Source organism: Lithobates pipiens, unplaced genomic scaffold (genome assembly GCF_037356315.1).
Source record: "Lithobates pipiens isolate NorthernLeopardFrog02 unplaced genomic scaffold, aLitPip1_a1.2 Scaffold_18, whole genome shotgun sequence".
NCBI classification, from domain to species: domain Eukaryota; kingdom Metazoa; phylum Chordata; class Amphibia; order Anura; family Ranidae; genus Lithobates; species Lithobates pipiens.
In genome coordinates, this window is record NW_027507758.1 from 447,823,387 (window position 1) to 447,846,294 (window position 22,908).

Below are 22,908 nucleotides of genomic sequence, written 5' to 3' on the forward strand. Positions count from 1 at the left end.
ATGGTGAGCTCACTCACCCCTTGGCAGTCAGCACCTCTCATCCAGATGTAGCTGAGACTGCTGGACTTCAAATTTATGGCCCCCACTTTCCTTTTCTGAGGCACAGTGCCAGGGATTGATGTGTGGGCAGAAACAGAGGGGTAGGGGCGGGAGGAAGAGGAGCAGATCAAGCCCTCTCTTCTCTCCCGTCTGTGTGGGGGGGCAGGGTAATTGTTAGTCCTGGCTTTGGGCAGTGTGAAAGAGAGTATAACAGACACTCTCAACTTAGACATCTGCAGCCAGCAACCCTGCTTCGAAGCCATAGTCTGGCCTGAATAATGTGTCCGGGTTGCAGGTGGTCTGAAACCCGAACGCATGACTCCAAATCCGAATTGTCCGGGTGAATCCCAGACAGATGGCAGCTCTACTCACACCAATAGTTTAAATAACTTTACCATAATATCAATTCATATTCATAACATAAAAGTGTTTGATTCACTAACCTAGCTCACTGTATGTGCAGTCTAATCCAACTCTGTACTATGTAACATTGCAGTCATCCAGACTCTGGATAGTTGTCTTAGCAATGCTCACACTTCATTGTTGTGAGTGTCACATCCTTGTTCTCCCCTGTCTTTGTAGTCTCCAAGAACTTGTGAACTTTCACATCAGAAGTCCACTTCACATAAGGAGCCCTTTCACAGCAAAGCCACCCCCCCCCCCCCCCCCTTTACATCAGAAGCTCCCTTGACATCAGTGTCCTCCAAAGCCCCCTATACCAGAGTTCTTAGGGCTTCCTTTACATCAGAAATAAGATATGTCTGTGCTCAAATTCAAATAATTTACATACTGTATATAACACACTTTATATATAATCCATCAGGTGTTAAAGGGATGTGACCCCATGAATACCAACAAATCTGAATGAACTCTCTGCACACTGCTATATGCCCTAATGCTGGATATATACAGTATGGGCAAAAAAATCACCTGGTGACAAGCCAAGATTCAGTCAGTGTATACAGCTGTCTGTCCAACAAAATCAAAACAGATTTTGTTGAAGGGATGTGCTGATCACAATGTTTGCGAGCGCTGATCAGATATACGGGGAGGGGGAACAGTCCCCCTGTCAGAGTACAAAGGCACAGTGGGGGAGATCGCTGCACCAACATGGCCTGTGTTGGTATAGACATCTATCAGTTTTTTTTTTTTTTTATTCAGCCCAATGGGTTAACAACAACAAAAAAAAAACTATCAGTGTGTACCAGGCTTTACACATTTCTAGCAAACTTTGTATAAAAACAGGTATTTTTGGATTTTTTGTTCTCTTAAACTGGCCAACTGCATCAAAATAACCTCGCCCTGGCCAGACCCTACTCTATTCTGCAAAATGCAAATTACTAACTTGCTTATAGCATGCAATAATGGACAGATAACAACATATTCTCAAATCCAAATAGCTTGACATATCCCGTCAAGTGCTTAAAGGGGGGGGGGGGGGGTAACCACATGCATACCAAAAAATCTGATAAAAACCTCCCACACACTGCTATACACCTTTAGACCTATAAAGAGTGTACCACCTGTACAACAGTGTCATCAGAGCTCCCTCACACCAGTGTCCTTAGAGTCCTTTTAAATAACTGTACTCAGAGCCTCCTCACACCCGTGTCCTCAGAGCCTCCTCACACCAGAGTCCCCAGAGCCTCCTCACACACATTCTCAGAGCCCCCTAACACTAGTGTCCTCAAAGTCCACTCACTCCAAAGTCCTTTCACATCAGTATACTCAGAGCCCCCTTCGAGCCTCCTTTACATCAGAGCCCTCAGAGCTCCCCAAACAGAAATCCTCAGAGACCCCTACATCAGTGTCCTCACAGAATCCACACCCTGGAGTCCTCAGAGACCCTTCATATCAGTGTCCTCCAGAACTTTCTCACACCAGATTCCTCAGAGCCACCTCACACCAAAGTCTTCAGAGCCCCTTTAATTCACTGTCCTCAGAGCCACCACATCAGTTTCCTTAGAGCCTACCTTACATCAGAGTCCTTAGAGCTCCCCCAAACCAAAGCCTCAGAGCCCCCCCCCCCCCACACATCCATGTCTTCAGAACCCCCTCACATCAATGCCCCCTCCCCCACAGAAGTGTCCCTGGAGTCCCTTAATTCAGTGTCCTCAGAGCCTTTCAACAAACCAGAATCAACAGAGTCCCCCCCCCCCCCACATCAAGGTTCCAGAGCCCCCTCACATCCTACCTTTTAATTAGTACAGCAGCGGTAAAATTATGTCAGAGGGTGGAAATGGCGGCAGGTCTGGTTGTGAAATTCCATCCTCTTGCCCTGGATCAGTTTCATATGTTTCCATTGTGGACACACATGACATCGTGCCATTAAATAGAGAACTCTGGGAAAACTAGGATTTCACAATGTGTGCATGGGGTGCATGCAGCGTGGTGCGGAGTCAATAATGCACACATGCAAGGGCAATAAACTTGTATTTAAAAAATGCAGCAACAGTTCACAACAAACCCCATGGGAAAGCCACCCAGCCAGGCACACTCACAGTTCAGTAGCGTGAAAAGAGTAGATTCCAGCCAGAATGGCAGTGTCTGCTCATCTGGCCTGGTCATCTGGTCCACAATCAGGAGAATGTGGATAAGAGATGATTCCCTGTTCTTAGCCCCCTCATCAGGAACCTTTCCGTAGTGCTACTACTGTCCCTCTCAGGCAGGGTACCTGTCCCTACTCTGTCCACTCTCCAAAGCGCGCCAAATCCCGGGAGCCAGGGTCTTAACCCCCCTAGCGGTAATCCCGAGTCTGGCTCGGGTTAGGAATTTGCTGATAGAAGCGGTAACCCCGAGCCAGACTCGGGATTGCTTCGCTGGATGCAGGGGAGGACACAGGGAGACTTACTTACCTTGTCCCTTGGATCCAGCGATGTCCCCCGCGCTGTGTGATCGAGCTGTCCTCCGCTCGATTCACAGTGCCGAATGCCGCCGAGCTCCGTTCCCTGCGGCGTTACGGCGCACGGGAGCGGAGAACGGCGGCAAATTTAAAAAAGTAAAAATACACAAAACACACACAGCACTGTAATCTTACAGATTACAGTGCTGTATTAAAAAATACACACCCCCTTTGTCCCTAGTGGTCTGTGCAGTGCCCTGCATGCACTTCTACATTATAAATACTGTTTTTTCTGCCTGGAATTTGGAGATTGCCCATAGCAACCAAAAAGTGTCCCTTTTTCAGTGTTTTTGGATTTGATTACATTATTGAATAACTTTTAGTATTCTTTATTATATTATAAACTTTATCATACCCGGGATGTCTGCTAGACTCTGGTTTGAACAGATTTAAGAGCGTTATTCCTAAGAATTACAGGACTACAAAATAAAACGCCAAATTCCCATGCAAAATAATTGTACCGCTTTCAGCACCTAAAACCGGTCTGAATCATACCGCCAGGGAGGTTAAATAGGCTCTGCCTGACCCAAGATGTCTGCTTGAGTCACGTGGGATGGCAACATCCAATAGGATAACTTCCCTAGTGACCCAGAAAACCAGAGGAACCTTGTTTCTCTCCACTTCCTCTCCATCAACAGGGCTGCTGCGGAAGAGCACCATCTGCAGTGGAGATGGTAAACTGCACCTGCCTACAAATAAAATAAGGGTGTTTAACCTGATAATTTCATAGGGGTGTTTTGCGGGTGCTAGCGGAATTTGTGGGGGTTCATAGCCCACCTAAGCACCCCCCCCCCGGTGCTGCCTCTCTTCAAGTGGCCCACAGAGTGGCCTCTGAGCTACACACCTCAGTACAAGTGACTGTACGCAAACTTGTATTGTAGAGAACATGAGGTGTTGTATCAAACCAGACCTGCTACTGAGAACTGATTACAGATGATTGCAGGGGTTCTAACTGTTGTTTATTGGATTCTGCATTCTTAACTAGACACACTGCAGAACTCCTATAATGGGGAATTGGAGGTAACAATAAGAAAGGGGAGATTGCTGGTACAATGTATATGATAGTGCATATCTATTTCTCTGATTTCAGATGGACATTAAAGGAACACAAGCCTATCCTGCAAATGCCTGTTTAGCCAAGTTGTTTAAAATTTCTTGTGTTTATATACGCAGGGGTCTATATAGGTTCAGATTAACCAACTGCCTTTTGCTCAGTGATGGTCACTGACAGTTAAAGCCTGAGTTCATCTTTTCCAGAAATAGCCCATGCAGTTAAGAGGCCTCAGTAAATAAAATAAAAAACCGTGCAGCTTCGTAAAAAAGTTGATTAGTTTTATTGTCATATTTGTAAAATATTCATTATTCATTATTTTTTTTTTATAATACCTGTAGGCCAACTGAACCACCAGAAGCCTGGATGACAAACGTCCAATTAGCAAACACCACATCCTGCCTTGCTGCTAGGACGCAACAAGGCAGGATTTGGGAAGTGCTAACTGGGAGTTATTCGGGCCAGGCTTCTGGTGGTCCAATTGGCCTACAGGTATGATAAAAATAAAATAAAATACAATTTTATAAAGCTACATTTTTTTTTTTAATTTAATGGGGCCACTTGACTGCATAGGCTATCTGGTGCAAAATGTGAAGCCTTTAAAAAGAGAGATCATGTGTAAAGAGATGTCTGTTAATGTCCTAGTCAGGGCTGGACTTACCATTGGGCTTGACTGGGCTCAAGCCCATGGGCCCCAATAGGGGGCCCCACCGAGATACATAGCCGAGTGTACTCGACTCTGCTCACAGTCACACCCAGTCCTGCCCTATGATGGACATAACACAGGGACTGGGTGTGACTGTAAGCCGAGGCGAGTACACTTGGCTCCGCTCAGGACTGTGAGAGGACCCGAGAGCCACCGAGATACACAGGACTCTGTACCTCGGCAGTGCCATTTTTAAACTTCAAGACTGCAATGACAAGGCTGCAAACGACACTGGGGCAAGGCTGAAAATGACAAGGCTACACTGACAAGGCTGCAAATGGCACTGGGCAAGGCTGCAGATAGACACTGATAAGGCTGCATTGATGGGCATTTAAATGTAAGTTTTTTACCTTAAACTTCTCTCCTAAAAGTTTTTTCCTTAAAATTCCCTCCTAAACTTGGGGTGCGTGTTATACGCCGATAAATATGGTAATGTATAGAAGGTAGGGCCCGAAAGTGACTCAAGCCCATGGGCCCCCTCCACCCTAAGTCCTTCCCTGGTCCTAGTATTTTACCTAGTTTAGACATTAAAGTGCATAGGAAGATAGCAGGTAACAACACTCTATGCAGGGACACCCCAATTCATACAGGTCCAAATTCAGCCAAAAATTTGGTCTGAAATTGGACCTGAACCGGTGAACCAGGACGCACTGGACCCCTGCTGGAAGCCGCATGCGGCGATGGTGTGAACCCAGCCTTAAAATTACATTGCTAACATATTTACATTTCGTTCCATTCTTCTAGATATATTAGGGAAAAAAAATGAATACAGCAGTGTTTTGGCACACTCATGCTCCCTGATTAAGTGTATATTTATTCCTACTGTGTATGTACATGATTGAAATATTGTCAAAGCAGATAATCATATGCTTCCCTGAGGTACATATTAATCAAGGCATCCCTTTTATCCAATGTCATTCAGTCAGACTGTTTAACTATTACCTTCATTTAATAGAAAATAGTGTGAATAAATAGTGTTTTGTATATACACTTACCCAGGATCTGGCAGGCTTTTTCCACCAACTGCAATGTTATCTCGTCCTTGTAAACCTCGTACGTCATGAAGGTGTCCTGAACTCCAGTTTTTATTCTGTGTAAGGGACACACATAAATCCTGTCAGTAAACAGCCTTAGTATCAGCTCATAATGTGAACCTCCAGCCGTGCCACAGCTATATTACACAGTCTGCTGATAATTAAGCCGATTTTTCATATATACAGATGCATTGCTGTCTTCATTTCCTGAGAAGCCAGAGGAAATCGCTGGCTACCCAATAAGCTCGGTAAATTTCACTTCATTCTTCTGTCCACACTCCTGTGGTACATATTACCTCATGAGGTAATATGTGAGTCGTGTCTTCCTTGTATGCCACATAAATGCATACCTTGCATACCACTTTTTTTGAAGGGCTTAAAAACTGGAGAAATACTGTAGGTAAATACACACTGCATATACAGTATCTCACAAAAGTGAGTACACCCCTCACATTTTTGTAAATATTTTATTATATCTTTTCATGTGACAACACTGTCGAATATACACATAGTTACATAGTAGGCGAGGTTGAAAAAAGACACAAGTCCATCAAGTCCAACCTATGTGTGTTATTATATGTCAGTAATACATTGTATATCCCTGTATGTTGCGTTTGTTCAGGTGCTTATCTAATAGTTTCTTGAAACTATCAATGCCCCCCACTGAGACCACCACCTGTGGAAGGGAATTCCACATCCTTGCCGCTCTTACAGTAAGGAACCCTCTACGTAGTTTAAGGTTAAACCTATTTTCTTCTAATCTTAATGAGTGGCCACGAGTCTTGTTAAACTCCCTTTTGCAAAAAAGTTTTATCCCTATTGTGGGGTCACCAGTATGGTATTTATATATTGAAATCATATCCTCTCTCAAGCGTCTCTTCTCCAGAGAGAATAAGTTCAGTGCTCACAACCTTTCTTCATAACTAATATCCTCCAGACCCTTTATTAGCTTTGTTGCCCTTCTTTGTACTCCATTTCCAGTACATCCTTCCTGAGGAATGGTGCCCAGAACTAGACAGCATACTCTAGGTGCGGCTGGACCAGAGTCTTGTAGAGGGGGAGAATTATCGTTTTATCTCTGGAGTTGATCCCCTTTTTAATGCATGCCAATAATCATCTACTAGGACCCCCAGGTCCTTTTTCATCCTAGATTCTTCCCCCAGTGTATAGATTGCATTCCTATTTTTGACACCCAAATGCATTATTTTACACTTTTATACATTGAACCTCATTTGCCATGTAGTTGCCCACCCCATTAATTTGTTCAGATCTTTTTGCAAGGTTGCCACTTCCTGCGGAGAAGTTATTGCACTGCTTAGCTTAGTACCGTCTGCAAATACAGAGATTGAACTGTTTACCCCATCCTCCAGGTTGTTTATGAACAAATTAAATAGGATTGGTCCCAGTACAGAACCCTGGGGGACCCCACTACCCACCCCTGACCATTCCAAGTACACCTCATTTGTCACCACCCTCTGAACTCACCCTTGTAGCCAGTTTTTAATCCATGTACTCTCCCTATGGTCCATGCCAACGGACCTTATTTTGTACAGTAAACATTTATGGGGAACTGTGTCAAATGCTTTTGTAAAATACAGATACACCACGTCTACAGCCTTCCTTTATCTAGCTGGCAACTCACCTCCTCATAGAAGGTTAGTAGATTGGTTTGGCAAGAACGATTCTTCATGAATCCATGCTGATTACTGCTAATTATACCGTTCTCATTACTAAAATCTTGTATATAGTCCCTTATCATCCCCTCCAAGAGTTTACATACTATTGATGTTAGGCTAACTGGTCTGTAATTCCGAGGGATATATATTTGGGCCCTTTTTAAATATTGGTGCTACATTGGCTTTTCTCCAATCAGCTGGTACCATTCCAGTCAGTAGACTGTCAGTAAAAATTAGGAACAGTGGTCTGGCAATTACTTGACCAAGTTACCTAAGTACCCTCGGGTGCAAGCCGTCTGGTCCCAGTGATTTATTAATGTTAAGTTTCCCAAGTCTAATTTTAATTATGCCATCTGTTAACCATGGAGATGCTTCCTGTGATGTGTCATGAGGATAAACATTGCAGCTTTGGCTACTGATGCCCCCTGATTCTCTCGTGAAGACTGAGGAGAAGAATGAATACAATACCTTTGCCATCTCCCCATCCCAACCAGATGTCCTTCCTCATTCTTTATGGGGCCAATATGGTCTGTCTTCCCTTTTTTACTGTTTACATACTTAAAGAATTTCTTGGGATTTTTTTTGCTCTCCTCCGCTATGTGTCTTTCATGTTCTATCTTAGCCGTCCTTCTTGCACCCTTACATATCTTGTTGCATTCTTTATAAAGTCTGAATGCTGATGATGATCCTTCAACCTTGTATTTTTTGAAGGCCTTCTCCTTTGCTTTTATATGCATTTTTACATTGGATGTAAGCCATCCAGGACTTTTGTTTGCTCTTTTAAATTTATTGCCCAATGGGATGCATTGGCTAATGCCCTTATTTAAGTGTCTTTGTATTTCCCTTATGTTTCCTATTTGTGTGATTTATACAGAAGCCAATTGACCTGTTATCGCTGTTCCCTAAATTGCCCCGTATTTCCACATCCGTGATCAGGTCTTTATTGTTGGTAATTAGTAGATCCAGTAACGCTTTATTTCTAGTTGGTGCGTCTACCATCTGGCCCATAAAATTGTCCTGCAAGACATTTAGGAACTGGTGAGTACACTTTGCTACACTGTAAAGTAGTTAGTGTACAGCTTGTATAACAGTGTAAATTTGCTTTCCCCTCAAAACAACTCAACACAGCCATTATTGTCTAAACCACTTGCAAAAAAAGTGAGTACACCCCTAAGTGAAAATGTCAAAATTGGGCCCAAATAGCCATTTTCCCTCCCCGGTGTCATGTGACTCGTTATTGTTACAAGGTCTCAGGTGTGAATGGGGAGCAGGTGTGTTTAATTGCTTGCCGACTGGCTCACGCTGATATACGTCGACAGAAGGGCACGCACAGGCATATTAACGTGTTTACATCAGCATTTCCCCGTTCTGCCTAGTGACACTGTTCACAGCTCCCCATAATCGGGAGCGGTGATCAGTGTCATGTCACACATAGCCCCTCCCACCCACAGTTAGAATCACTCCTTAGGACACACTTAACCCCTACAGTGCCACCTAATAGTTAACCCCTTCACTGCCAGTCACATTTACACAGTAATCAATGCATTTAAAATCACACTGATTGCTGTATAAATGTTAACGGTCCCAAAATAGCGCCAAAAGTATCCGATCTGTCCGCCATATTGTCGCAGTCACGATAAAAATCGATGATCACCGCCATACTAGTAAAAAAAAAATAATAAAAATGCCATAAAACTATCCCCTATTTTGTAGATGCTATAACTTTTGCGCAAACCAATCAATAAACACTTATTGCAATTTTTTTTACCCAAAAATATGTAGAAGTATAGGTATCGGCCTAAACTGGGGGGAAAAAAATGTTATATATTTTTTGAGGATATTTATTATAGCAAATAGTAAAAAATTATGCGTTTTTGTCAAAATTTTCACAATTTTTTTGTTTATAGCGCAAAAAATAAAAACCACAGAGGTGTTCAAATACCACCAAAAGAAAGCTCTATTTGTGGGGAAAAAGGGTGTCAATTTGTTTGGGAGCCACGGCCATGCAATTGTCAGTTAAAGTGACGCAGTGCCGAATCGCGAAAAGTGCTCTGTTTTTTTGCCAGCCAAATGGTCTGGGGCTAAAGTGGTTAAATTTGGTGTTATCGCTCTCACTCTCTCATACTGGTCACTTCAACATGGCACCTCATGGCAAAGAACCCTGAAACTGAGCTGCAGCATGGTAGCCAAGACCATACAGTGGTTTAACAGGACAGGCTCCACTCAGAACAGGCTTCGCCATGGTCGACCAAAGAAGTTGAGTGCACGTGCTCAGCGTCATATCCAGAGGTTGTCTTTGAGAAATAGACGTATGAGTACTGCCAGCATTGCTGCAGAGGTTGAAGGGGTGGGGGGGTCAGCCTGTCAGTGCTCAGACCATATGCATCAAATTGGTCTGCATGGTTGTTGTCCCGGAAGGAAGCCTCTTCTAAAGATGATGCACAACAAAGCCCGCAAAAACTGTTTGCTGAACACAAGCAGATTAAGTACATGGATTACTGGAACCATGTCCTGTGGTCTGATGAGACCAAGATAAACTTATTTTGGTCCTATGGTGTCAAGCATGTGTGGCGGAAACCAGGTGAGGAGTACAAAGACAAGTGTGTCTTGCCTACAGTCAAGCATGGTGATGGGAGTGTCATGGTCTGAGCCTACATGAGTGCTGCCAACATTGGGGAATACAGTTCATTGAGGGAACCATAAATGCCAACATGTACTGTGTTGTGGAAAAAAAATGTAAGATGCATTTAATATGTATTAAATGTATTCAATATGTATTGTCACAGTGTCTCCCAGTGTTAGTTCTCCTGCAGCTCTCTCTAAAGAGCGGACTGGGGCAGACTGAAGTCAGTTGAGACCCATTTGGTAGTGGAAAGCTTCCTGAGGTTGCAGAGAGAAGTGTTTGCAGAGTGGGGATATGTCCGCCAGAGAAGGGCCCCTGTGCAATGCACAGATGATCGTCTGGGGGGGATGTGTTCACTCTGCGAAGACATTATCGTTTATGGGGGGATGTACGCTCGTGTCACTCTGCATGTCTGATCAGCACGTGGAGGGGCTACGGTGTGTCTCTGCAGATAATCTCCCATCAGCAGGAATGGTAGTATTATCTGGGTATGCATTGTTCTCTGAACAATGCAGAATAAGGATTCATGCCAACGGTAAAAACGGCAGTCTTTGTGCGCATTGTGGTCGGGGGCAGTGTTCATGGGTTCTTAGGCCAGCCATGTGGTTTCTATCTGTAGCTATAGAGCACGGACAGGGGGCAGGAAATCCTAAACACTGCCCCTGCCCAGACATGCCCATAAACTCCTCTAGTCATTGTTCATTGGTTGAGATTTGTATAACGTCTCCTGTTTGAAGGAATGCCTGTGCTTGATTGGCTGATTGTGAAGCCATCAAGCTCTGTTGTTAATTACTCTAAAGAAACAAAACATAGGCTCTCCAGAAACAAGTCTGGCTGAGCTAAGGATGTGAGGACGGTGATTATGTTTGTGTTACTTGGGAAGATACGGGTGTACACAGACACATTATACCAAAAGGCTTAAAGGGTGCTTTATTAGCGCAGGAGACATGGATTACATGTAGCGTATAGAAAAAAGTTCCACGTCAGATGGCATGCCTTTTGTGGAGCAAACAGAACCTCCTACACATGGGAAGAGGAGGGGGGAGAGCAGATCCCAGTCCAGGGCATCAAAACATTTGAAATACTTTGTTGTCCTGAGTCAAATGGGTTAGTTTTCTCTCTCCGCTGTGTTAGGTAGGTTCTGCTTTGCCAAAGAACACATTTTTCATCTTTTATACTGGCGGGATTTTAATTGTATGTTTGTCATTGTAGATAGTTCTATTGTTTGGGATACTTACCTCCTCTCTACGACCCAATTAATACAACCTAAAATGTTTGTGTAAGTAACTGTATGTTGTGTAATAAGTTTGTGATGTACATGAGAAATAGAATTGTATGAATTGTGCAAGTAGATTGCATGAGTTGTGATTGTTTAACTGACTCAAGACACAGATGGTTTTGAAGTCCTTTAAAAAATGACTCCTGCATATTCAAATGGCCATGTGGCTGAGGGTGTAAAGGCGACCATGCATTGCTGGGACATGTTTTACAGGTTTCTGGGCAATAGCATCAATGATAGCATGGGGGAGTTCTTTTGTTTTGAGATGAAAAGATCAAGCATGCAACCAGCATTGTCTTGGCCCTGTGTATCTCTTGACCTTCCACTTTCAGAGATGAGGATTGTTTGTATTTGGGAACAGGAGTATATGTTTGAGCCGTGTTATTTAGTGTTTTATGTAACTTTGACGTTTTTGAACATGTTGTTTAGTTGGATAGCCTGTGTTTTAGTCCTCCTATGGGCCCTAATTGATGTAGCTTAAAGTGTTTGTCTATGGTTAAGTGTTCATTTGGTTTCTGAATAGTGTAGTCAGTTTTTGTGGGGAGAAATTTGGGTTTTCTAGTGAAGAAATCTTGGTTTGTGTTGGTTTTGGTGTGATGTGACTGTTTTTTCATTTGTTAATGTCAGCCATTTTGTTGTAGTCTGGATTTAATCCACCATGTTGTCATGGTCCAATTGTTGTCAGCCATTTTGTTGTAGTCCGAAGTTCATCCACCATGTTGTCGTTGTTCGATTGTCGATGGGCATTTCATTGTAGTCCACATTTCGTCCACCATGTTGTCGTGGTCCAACTTTCGGCGGTCATTTTGTTGTAGTCTGGATTTCATCCAACATATTGTCGTGGTCTGATTTTCGATTGTTGCAACTGCCATTTCATTTCTGCTGAGTTTTGGTTCTGGGTGTAATTGCTCTGCTTTTTGGGCCAGGTTTCAGCATTTAGTGAGGTTGAGTCATCTTTTTGCAGGAGTTTCATTTTTTTGGCTTTGGCTGCATTGTTGTGTGGTATTTTGATCTCAAAACTTGTGACTGCCCAGGGCAAACAAGAGTCGAGAGCAATTTCCTCCTATTTGCAATATGGGGGGTTTATTTCACTCTTTCCTGGACAAAAGATTTTTTTTTTAGAGGTGCTGAAGTTTCCTATATGATGTTATAAAGTCCAGAGGGGGAAGCCATAGCTATTTTTTTTGTGAAATAGGCATAATATGAAGTTCAGGGAAGCCAGGCTTCCCCTCCTCCTTCCTGTCAAAACAAGTTGAATAGGTTTTTAGAGCTGATCAGAGAACAGGAAGTTTTTTGCAGGATGTGATGTATCAACAGGAAATTGGTGGTAGGGGCTTGGGGTCTTTTGAAACAAGCATGTGGACAAAGGGACTTGTGTTTGGAAGGACGATGGAAATCACTTTGGTTTTTAAATTTAATTCCAGTTGTTTTGCAAAGTTTTATACTGTAATACAATTTTGGGTAGAGAGTAAACGGGAGGCATCCACGTTATTGTTGATTTTTGAAGCCACATCTGAGCTACTTATTGTTGTAACATCTAGGTACAGATAGAAGCCATAATATTGTTTTGAATAGTGGAGGATTTCATGGTGCTTTGTAGTTGTCTGACGAACACTTTTAGAGGGCTGTTTATCGTGAAAACGGTCGGGCCATATATAATAGTCGGAATTACAGTGCGTGATTATATTAGCATAACGTGAGGAGTAGATTCTAGCATACCGGGAGGCCGTGAATAATAATCAGAAATGCCCGGTGCCAGTACGGTAAAATTGGGCCCTAGTCAGAACTATTCAGAAAACTAGTGCGAGGGTGCCCTGGATGCAATTTGAATCGTCAGGGGTAATGTGCCCTCCATGCGTTGGAGGAAATAAATTAGGCTCCACGCCAGTCAGACAGCTGCACCGCAAATGATGTCTGGGTTTGGGGCTCCAGACATGGGACCCCTTAAAGAATGGCATATATGGTCAGAGGGTACAGTAAGGTGTATTCTTTTGGAAGGTACTTTTGATGTCTGGAGGTACGAGACCGCAGAATAAAAATACCTTGGAAGTAGCTCAGATGTGGCTTCAAAAATCTGTAATTATGAGTGGGTTGGATGTGTAGTACACGCTTGTGTGGTTAAAAATCTCTTACCTGTTTTTGAACTTTGTGTGGCTGGTCCATGCAAGGTTTGAAACTGCTCTTGTGTTTTTCACATTGTAATTTTTTTCTATTGTTAAAAGAGTGAAGGCAGCATTTGGTTGTTTTGTTTTTATTTTTGTTTCTGAAACTATGAAATATCTCCCTAACATTTGTATCTAAATGTTTGTCTCATGTTTTAGTCTTATCATTGTTTGTATGTAGCAATATGTTATAACCCACCACGGCGGCTCTCTTAGCCCTTGTACACATTGGACATTCCGACAACAAAATCCATCAGATTTTGTCCGACGGATTTTGTCTGAGACTTGTGTGCACACGGTCAGACAAAGTTGTCAGAAAATCCGATCGTACGTAACGTGATAATGTTATTTCGTTACAACGGGACTACGTTCAGGCTAGTAGCCAATAGCTTTGGTCTAGGAATTTGATCTGAGCATGCGTGCCACTTTGTCTGATCAGAATTCTCTACACACAATCGGACAAAGTCCAATCGGATCATGTTGTCGGAAAGTTTTATAGCCCAGCTCTAAAACTTTGTCTGTTGGATATTCCGACGGAAACAGTGCGATGGAGCCCACACACAGTCGGATTATCCGACAACACGGTCCGATCTGACATTTTCCGTCCGGAAATTCCGATCGTGTGTACAAGGGCTTACACGTTGCGGCTGTTGTATTTTTGTAGGAACGTGAAACAAATGCCCTGTACACACTGTTGGAAATTAAGACGGAAAAGGTCAGATCGGATTATGTTGTCGGAAAATCCGATCGTGTGTGGCTCTATCAGACTTTTTCCATCTGAAAATCCGACGGAAAAAGTCTGAGAGCTGGATCTCAAATTTTACGGCAACAAAATCGGATCAGACTTTTTCCAATCATTTGTAGAGAATTCTAACAGACAAAGTGCCACGCATGCTCAGATTAAATTACAAGACCAAAGCTATTGGCTACTAACCTCATTCCGAACAATCGGATTTTCTGACAACTTTGTCCGACCGTGTGTATGCAACACAATTTTCGGCCAAAATCCGTCTGAAAAAATCCGACGGATTTTGTGGTCGGAATGTCCGACTGTGTGTACAGGGCATAAGAGTTACAGAGGGTTTCATTGTTGTCGGTTTTGAGGAATATCAGTGACAATTTACCAATGTACACGGATGTTGTATTGTTTACCATTCTTTGCAAGTTAAAGATGAAGGATAGAGTAATAGCTCTTGTTTATAAGTATCTTTTTCAGGTCCAGTGAGTTTCTGAAAGTATATGTACATAGAAAGCAGGTGTATGTAGATAACTGTACACATGCATAAATACACATCTAAAAGAAGGTAAAGGTATAATAGGCTGTTTCATTGTTTCATAGTTTTTTTCTGCACCATTCTAAAGTCTGTGTCTCTTCCTCCAGTTTGTAATAAGGAAGAAATTGGGGGGGGGGGGGGGGGGATAATGGTGAGAATGACAGTTTTCAAACGAATAACACAGAACTCTCTAATTCTAACCAAGTTTGTGACCTAGTAGGATTCCACAACTGTCTTTCTTTGATGGAATTTGAATCAGTAACCAGCAGTTTGGTGAAGGAGGCTCCCATGCTAGATGCTAAGAACCTTTTTGTTAATGGTTCCAGGTATTACACCCCAGATGGTAAGCCACGCAAAGGTTCCGCCACAGGGTTCATGAGTCCCTCCTGAATCCTGACACAATAACCGGTTTACATTCTTTCTAACCAGGTGACTGGGTCATTGTAAAGAAGCTTAATGGACAAGACAACTGGATCCACGCCAGCCACTGCAAGAAGCTGCTCAACTACACCAAAGGATGAGGAGTATCTTTGTTTATTTATATTTTTAGCTTAGTGTATTCTCCAACTAGCTAAGAAAGCGAACAGGATCAATTGCTGGGTCTACTCTGAATCTCCACCAAGCTTTATTACCCCAGTGATGACATTGGTACATGCTATATACGATGTTCGTATTAGTATGAGGAGTTTGGACAAACTAGTAAAAACTCAAAACAGACATGTGTCAATAGAACTTAACGATACATTTCTAAACGGTAAAATTAGTCATAGCTTTAACAATAGCTCTGGTTCTTGCCAGTTTGGGTATCGGTACAACTAGGTAGCCCATAAGTGTGCTTTGATTTTAGTTTGTGGGTCTTAGTACTTATGTGGGTCTACAGCTTATAAGGTAATTCCCCCTAATGCAAGAGGTTCATGCGTCCTGGTGAAACTCATCCCAGCATCTTATGTTCCGGCCAATCGTGAGGATCTGATGGCACGAGAGAAGATAAGAATGGCAAGGACAGCTAGAAGGGAATTGTTCACCAGCCTCCACCAGGTCTGGGCATGGTTTCCTGCTTGTACAGGGTGGGGGATTGAGCTTAAGAAACGATTGAACAATTTCTCATCCATTGTGGGTGGGATGTTCAATGAAACTGTTGAAGCTGCAAGGAAGATCCCACAGGAACAATGGCAGATCCAGACCCTCCTATTAAAAGATAGCCCATGTTTATCTGTTGGCATCCAAGGGGGGTTTCTGTGAATTCATAGGTAAAGATAGTTGTACCTGGATCGGGGATACTAGTGACAAAGTTCAGGCCCAGATGGATAAGGTTAGATCCCTGCATGGCAAAGCCAGAGATATAGCTCCTATAGTAAACCTTCTGACTCCTGAGCCCACCTATTTCCTGACTGGAGTTCTGAACTATGCCCAAGCCTATGATTATAAAGGCTATGTGCACCTGCACACACAGCCTGTAGGTCCCCAGTAATACCTGCACACTGGGTTGGTGACTTCTTTCCTCCTAAAGCTCTTTGAAGTCTTCGAATTCCGTAACCCAAACCAGTAATTATAAAACCCAGAGAATCAATATCCCACACGCTGTATTTGTGTGAACTCTGTGTCACTTTTGCCTATTCATGCACATTGCAGGGCTTCCCACTACCACACACTCTATTTTCCTGAAGCAGCTTTACAGCTTCCTGTGTTACCTCTAAGCTAGCATTCACTACTGAGCAGTGTGTAAGCACAGCAGATTTCTGGTGATTTTGAAGTGTTTTTTTTTCCAGGCATATTATAGGTGTATTACAGGCATATTACAGGTAAACTACAAGCATTTTTTTTTTCACATGTATCAAGCTGTAGGCATTTGTTTTCAGGGCTGGGCAAGGTAAAGAGAGCAGTTCTATAGGGGGAGAGGAGTTCTTCAGGTGTACAAATGTGCATATTTACAAGGTGTTCCTATTGAGGTTCCCACAGGTATTCCCATATGCCCCAAAAAAACAAGTTGGATAACGTAGCAGAAAGATGCAAGGCCTAATTCACACTGGTGTATGAATCTATACCACTTGTGAAGTCCACATTCAGGGCTGCCTTTAGAAATCATGGGGACCCAATCAGTGTACCTGACAGGGACCCCACATCCCCCTTTGGCATGAATATAATGTCAGTGCAGAACAGTATATAGAATAATGCCATGAGAAGTATACAATGCAATGCAGTAAGAAATGGCGGGGCAGTCGGTGAGTAATATGTAGTGGGTAGTGCAATCAGTGAGATGTATGCAGCAGCAGGGCAGTCACTGCGCGGTATATAGCGTCAGGACAGTAAGCGAGCAGTATATACTGGCATACTTGCTGGTTGCCAACAGTCCCAATTTTGCTGGGATATTCACAGATCTCAGCCCCATGTCCCGGGCTGAGGCTGTCCTGGCAAGAATCCCGAAAAATCATTTTTTTCCCGGGCAGGGGCTGACTGGGCTGGAGTGTCTGTTCCCCCTTAAAAACAGTTGCACTGCTCTGTCGTCACAGTGGCAGTGGCGTTGCTAGGGGGTGTGCCCCCTCGCTAAATTAGCATAGTTGCCAACTGTCCCCGATGCTAAACTGCATTCAAGCAGGTGCTCCGTGTGCTGTGCTGCTGGATGGGTTTACAAACACAGGTACCTAGATGAGCAGCGTAGCAACCAATAGTATTGCTGAATTAGGTGGGAGGGTGAAGCTGCTGATGAGTTACTCCACCTCCTGCTGCCTCTGTAGAAAATCTGCCCACTCCTTCCACAGCCTGCCAAATTTTACTGAAGAGAAGATGCCGGTGGCTGGAGCCAAGCGGGTGGGGGGAGGGAGAGACACTTGGACCTGCTTCTAGTAGAAGGTATGACACCATTTACATCTCATCATGGAGTGCAAAAACAGGACTCCGCAGAAACAGATGAAGATGATCGCTAACACTGGGTGTTATTTGCTTAAGTTAAATCCACTTTGCACTACAAGTGCAAAGTGCACTTGAAATTGCACTGAAAGTGCACTTGAAAACGCAGTCACTGTAGATCCAAGGGGAACATGCATAGAAAATAAAAAACAGCATTTTAGCTTGCACATGGTTGGATAATAAAATCAGCAGAGCTTCCCCTCATTTCAGATCTACCCCTCAGATTTACAGCGACTGCACTCCCATGTGCACTTTCAGTGCAATTTCAAGTGCACTTGCACTTGTAGCTTGCACTTGTAGTGCAAAGTGGATTTGCCTTTTGTAAATAACCCCCACTGTTTCACACACAAATAATGCCAGCTGCAGAAGTCTAAGCCCTTGTACACACGGTCGGAGAATCTGTCGGAATGAGTCTTATCGGACCGTGTCGTCAGATAATCCGACTGTGTGTGGTATCCATCAGACTGATTCCGTCCGAATCTCCGTCCGACTCAATTTTCCAACATGTTGGAAATATTTCCCGACCAACTGGGCCGGACGGACCTAATACGATCATGTGTAGAGCATTTTCATCGGACCAAGTGCCACGCATGCTCAGATCAAATTCCTACATCAAAGCTATTGGCTACTAGCCTCAATGTAGTCCCATCATAACGAAATTACGTCATCACGTTCTGAAAGATCAGATTTTTCGCCAACTTGGCCTGACTGTGTGTATGCAACAGTTTCGGACACAATCCGTCGGACTAAATCCGACGGGCAAAATCCGACGGATTTGGTGGGCAAAATCTCCGACCGTGTGTACGTGGGATAAGCAGCAGCAGCTCTCCTGTCCTGTATGCAGATCAGCCAGTGCTCACACTGGTTAGGAAATGATTCCCCTTGATTTTCTCTTTATTTGTTTACACTGCACACATGACTGGTGAGCACACTAATAATGATGATTAGACTTCTGGAAGATGCTGCAACCAGCATTACATGTGAGTGTGACACAGTGTTTCTGATGATTTGCAGCTGTTTCTGGAAAGCTCTTAGTACCAGAGTCCTATGTGCTCTGCATTATTTGTTTTTATATTGTCTTTCAGGATTTAGGCCAGTCAGGCTTGGATCTTCACAGACTTATTAACCATTTATTGTCTTACTAACTGTGCTTGGCAAATGGACTGTTAGTAAGACAGAAACAGCAGTCTCTCACCTTCTGTATCATGTCTGCTGTCTCTGATCTTCTGTATTATGTTTGCACTCTCTGACCATCTCTTGTATCCTGCCTGCAGTCTCTGATCATCTCTAGTATCCTGTCCTCACACTCTCTGACCATCTCTTGCATCACATCTGCAGCATCTGACCATCTCTTGTATCCTGTCCACACACGCTGACCATCTATCGTACCACATCTGCAGTCTCTGACCATCTCTTGTATCCTGTCCTCACACTCTCTTACCATTTCTTGTATCACATCTGCAGTCTCTGTCCATCTCCTGTATTATCTCCCCACACTCTCTGACTGTCTCTTGTATCATCTCCTCACACTCTCTGACCATCTCTTGTATCATGTCCGCACACTCTCTGACCATCTCTTGTATCACATTATCCCACTCTCTGACCACCTCCTGTAGCATGTCCACACACTCTCTGATTGTCTCTTGTATCATGTCCGCTCACTGTCTGACCATCTCTTGTATAGTGTCCACACACTCTCTGACCGTCTCTTGTATCACCTCTGCAGTCTCTGACCATCTCTTGTATTTGTTTGATGGGATCTGCCTGGGGGGTGGTGTTTGGAGTATGTTTACCTGCTGATTTTTAAACTTTCTTGAATACACATATTGTTATTGTGGTGTAGGATCTGGGCCTGCTGTCCCTCCATCCCTCTTTCTTTCCTTCTTTCCTTCTCTCTCATTTCCTCCCTATCCTATTCTTTCTTTCTCTCTCCCCCTCTCTGTCTCCCTTTCTGTCTCTTCCTCTTTCTCCCTTTCTCTTTCTCTCCCTCTCTTTTTCCCTTTCTTTCTCCCCCTATCCCTCTGTTCCTTTTCCCTCCATCCATCCTCCATCTCAGACTCTAACCACACTCCTATAAGCCATGCCCAATATTAGGTTTAAACCATGCCCACTTTTTGTGTGCCATATTTTTCTCTCTGCTAAGCCACACCTACAAATGAATACACTGCCCTTAATTAAAATAAGACACTGCCTACATATAAAAATAGTGTCACTATTAATTTTTTCAGAATGTTGGCAATTATGCAGTGGCAGGACAGTCGGTGAGTGGTATAAAGCAGCAGGGCAGTCAGTGAGCGATATATAGCGGCAGGGCAGTCAATGAGCTATATGTAGCAGCAGGGCAGTCAGTGAGCGGTATGTAGTGCCAGAGCAGTCAGTGAGCAGTACATAGACATAGGGTAGGCCAGTATGTAGGAGCACGGCAGTCAGTGAACAGTATGTTGCAGCAGGGCAGTCAGTAAGCAATATGAAATGGCAGGGCAGTCAATGATCAGTATATAGCAGCAGGGCACTCAGTGAGAAGTATGTAGAAGGGCAGTCAGTGAGCAGTACGTAGTGGCAGGGCAGTCAGTGAGTGGTATGTAGCAGTAGGTCAGTCAGTGAGCGGTATGTACCGGCAGAGCAGTCAGTGAGCAATATGTATCAGCAGGGCAGTCGGCGAGCATTACGCAATTTTCTGAACTAAGCACACGGAACAGCATGAATTCCGGGAAGAAGGTCAGTCCTATTGATGTCAATTGGGACACAGTGACTGCATGGACACAGCCTCTGCTCCCAAGGCGGCATCTGTGCGGGTGCACAGCTCTTAATGGGTATGGATTCATACACACCATGTAAACATGACCTAACGTTAAATCAGGAAATTGTGGAGTTATGTATTTCAGGTTTGTATTTAGCTGTCTACTAAAAATTCCAATTTAAAAACCTACTCCAGGCAAAAATGTATATGTTTTCAGGCAGTTCCTTTTACCACTACCTACATGTAAAAAATATATATAAAAAAGAGTAATCCAGCGCTCCCTATATAGTAAGAAAGGACAGTCCTATCAATTAAATATAGTAAATAGTGATGTGGCTAAACCAAATAAATGTGATAGACAAAAAGTCTGAAAAGCGACAAAGAAATTTCTAAGTCGCCTTACAGAGTGCTAAACTCCTTAGTTGCTACAATGTACATGTGTCATAAGTGTACCGTGTGACATGACAAATATTAACAATGTGATAATAAGCAGTGATATTCATACAGTACCAGAAGTAACACCAATAGATCGCATAAAAAATAATGCATGAAAAATGAATAGATAAATTATAAAATATATGTAAATGTGAGATATATAAATGAACCAAGTCCAGATTATAACGTTCAAAACCATGCAATGCTATCAAAACCAAAACCAAAGTCTTTAGTGATTCTAAAGTGCTCAGTGACTTCCTATTGCAGTGAACACAGGAAAATATTAACCAGGTGACTTTCAGTGCTCCCCCTTGTGGTTCCCCATTCACTAGCTGCAGTAACCCCTACAGGGGTATTATGCATGTAAGGAGGGTTGGTACCCAGACTATATCTCACTCCCGGATCCTGGATACACCTGATGTGCTCAGGGGGCAGATCTCCCAGCTGTAGTAGTATCTAACTCCTTGCTCTCACCACTCTCCAATGCAGCCAAGGGTATGCATACAAGAAAAAATAAGGGCTCCCATAGTGTAGTAAAAGGTTTTTGGAAAAAAATATTTATTATAAAAATTATATATTATATAAAAAGCGCTAACAAAAGCACTAACAAAAATCATAAAATATCCATGAAAAAACTGGTAAAAAGCAGGTTTTCCACAAATAAAGTTAAAAAGTCCTCAAAAACCCGATCTACATCTACAGGACAAGTATAGGTGGCTTCTAGGGTTGTGGAGTAACACTAACAGCACGCGTTTCAGCTGCGCTCCACAAACACCCACAGCCACTATTGTACCCGGAAGTGACGTCAGTACGTGGTAACGCCTTACGTACGTTTCGTTTGTGAACACCTTCTGAGGCACCGCTTTACCTGTGACGCCCACCGTGTGAAAGGGCTCTAAGTATCATAATTCCTATAATACTTTTAGTGGCCAAGTGCAGTTTTTTTTGCACAAAATCATTTTAGTCCTTAAGTAATTTTTTCATCTTTCCATCTATAAAATCTTCTGCCCTTGTTGTTTCAACTTTGGATAGTAAAATATTTTTTTTCTGCCAGTAAGTACCTTTTACAACCCACTTCCTGTTTCTTGTCTGGTCATTAGCCTAGGCCAGTGATGGCGAACCTTGGCACTCCAGATGTTTTGGAACTACATTTCCCATGATGCTCATGCACTCTGCAGTGTAGTGGAGCATCATGAGAAATGTAGTTCCAAAACATCTGGGGTGCCAAGGTTCGCCATCACTGGCCTAGGCTTATGACATCATGCACAGCTCTCTCTCTCAATCTCGTGAGAGTTTGCCAGGAAGGAGAGATGACCTTAAATTTATAAACTCCCATAAAATGCTATCAAACTTCAGTATATTTTTCATAGGTGAGTTTTTAAAAACTCACACAGATCATTGTGCGTAGCAATATGTAATGTTTGTATCAAAAGCAACATTTTCATCAGTAGGCATCCCTGATGGTTGCATTTATGTTTAAATGTGCCGGATGTGGGGGAAGAGGTTAAACATTTTTGGGAGGGCTTTTAGCTGCATGGGTGTAACTTTATTTTTTTACTTTCACTAAAACTTTATTTATATCACATGGGGGACAAAAATCTCCTATGTCATATATTATTTTTGTGAAAGGTTCTTTTTAATATCACCTGCCTTCCATTGAAGCTAATGGAGCCAAGATCCTCTCCAGGGGTCACAGAAAACAATTGGGTATACAGTTGGCTTGTGGATAGAGATGGGCTCAGGCGTGTTCAGGATCCTAGTCTGAACCCACCGGCCCGATCCCACCAGGAAACCGGAACTGCACACCGCTAATCACAGGCAGTGAGACATTTCCTGGGTCTGCAACTGAACAGATGGGGAAATGTCTCACTGCCTGTGATTAGCGGTGTGCAGTGGCGGCTTCCTGGCAGGATCGGGCAGGTGGGTTACGACTAGGATCCTGAACACGCCTGAGCCCATCTCTACTTTTGGAGTGTACACACACTTCTGGCGGCTGCAGTGAAGACTTAAAGCAGTGGCAGTAAAAGAGTAAACCAATGAATCATTTAACCAGCAAAGGAAATAGCCTAATAATATTTTA

The 22,908-nt window shown here is 43.2% G+C and overlaps 1 protein-coding gene across 2 annotated transcripts in view; it reads right to left on the reverse strand.

Annotated features, from left to right (window-relative positions):
• Positions 1-22,908, reverse strand: part of LOC143988546 (guanylate cyclase soluble subunit beta-2-like) — a 140,080-nt gene that overhangs the window by 107,110 nt on the left and 10,062 nt on the right. For both annotated transcript variants that reach the window (XM_077488209.1, XM_077488208.1), the window contains exon 3: positions 5,694-5,788. In XM_077488209.1, coding sequence (XP_077344335.1) covers positions 5,694-5,788 — 95 coding nt within the window. The remainder of the gene's footprint in view (positions 1-5,693; positions 5,789-22,908) is intronic.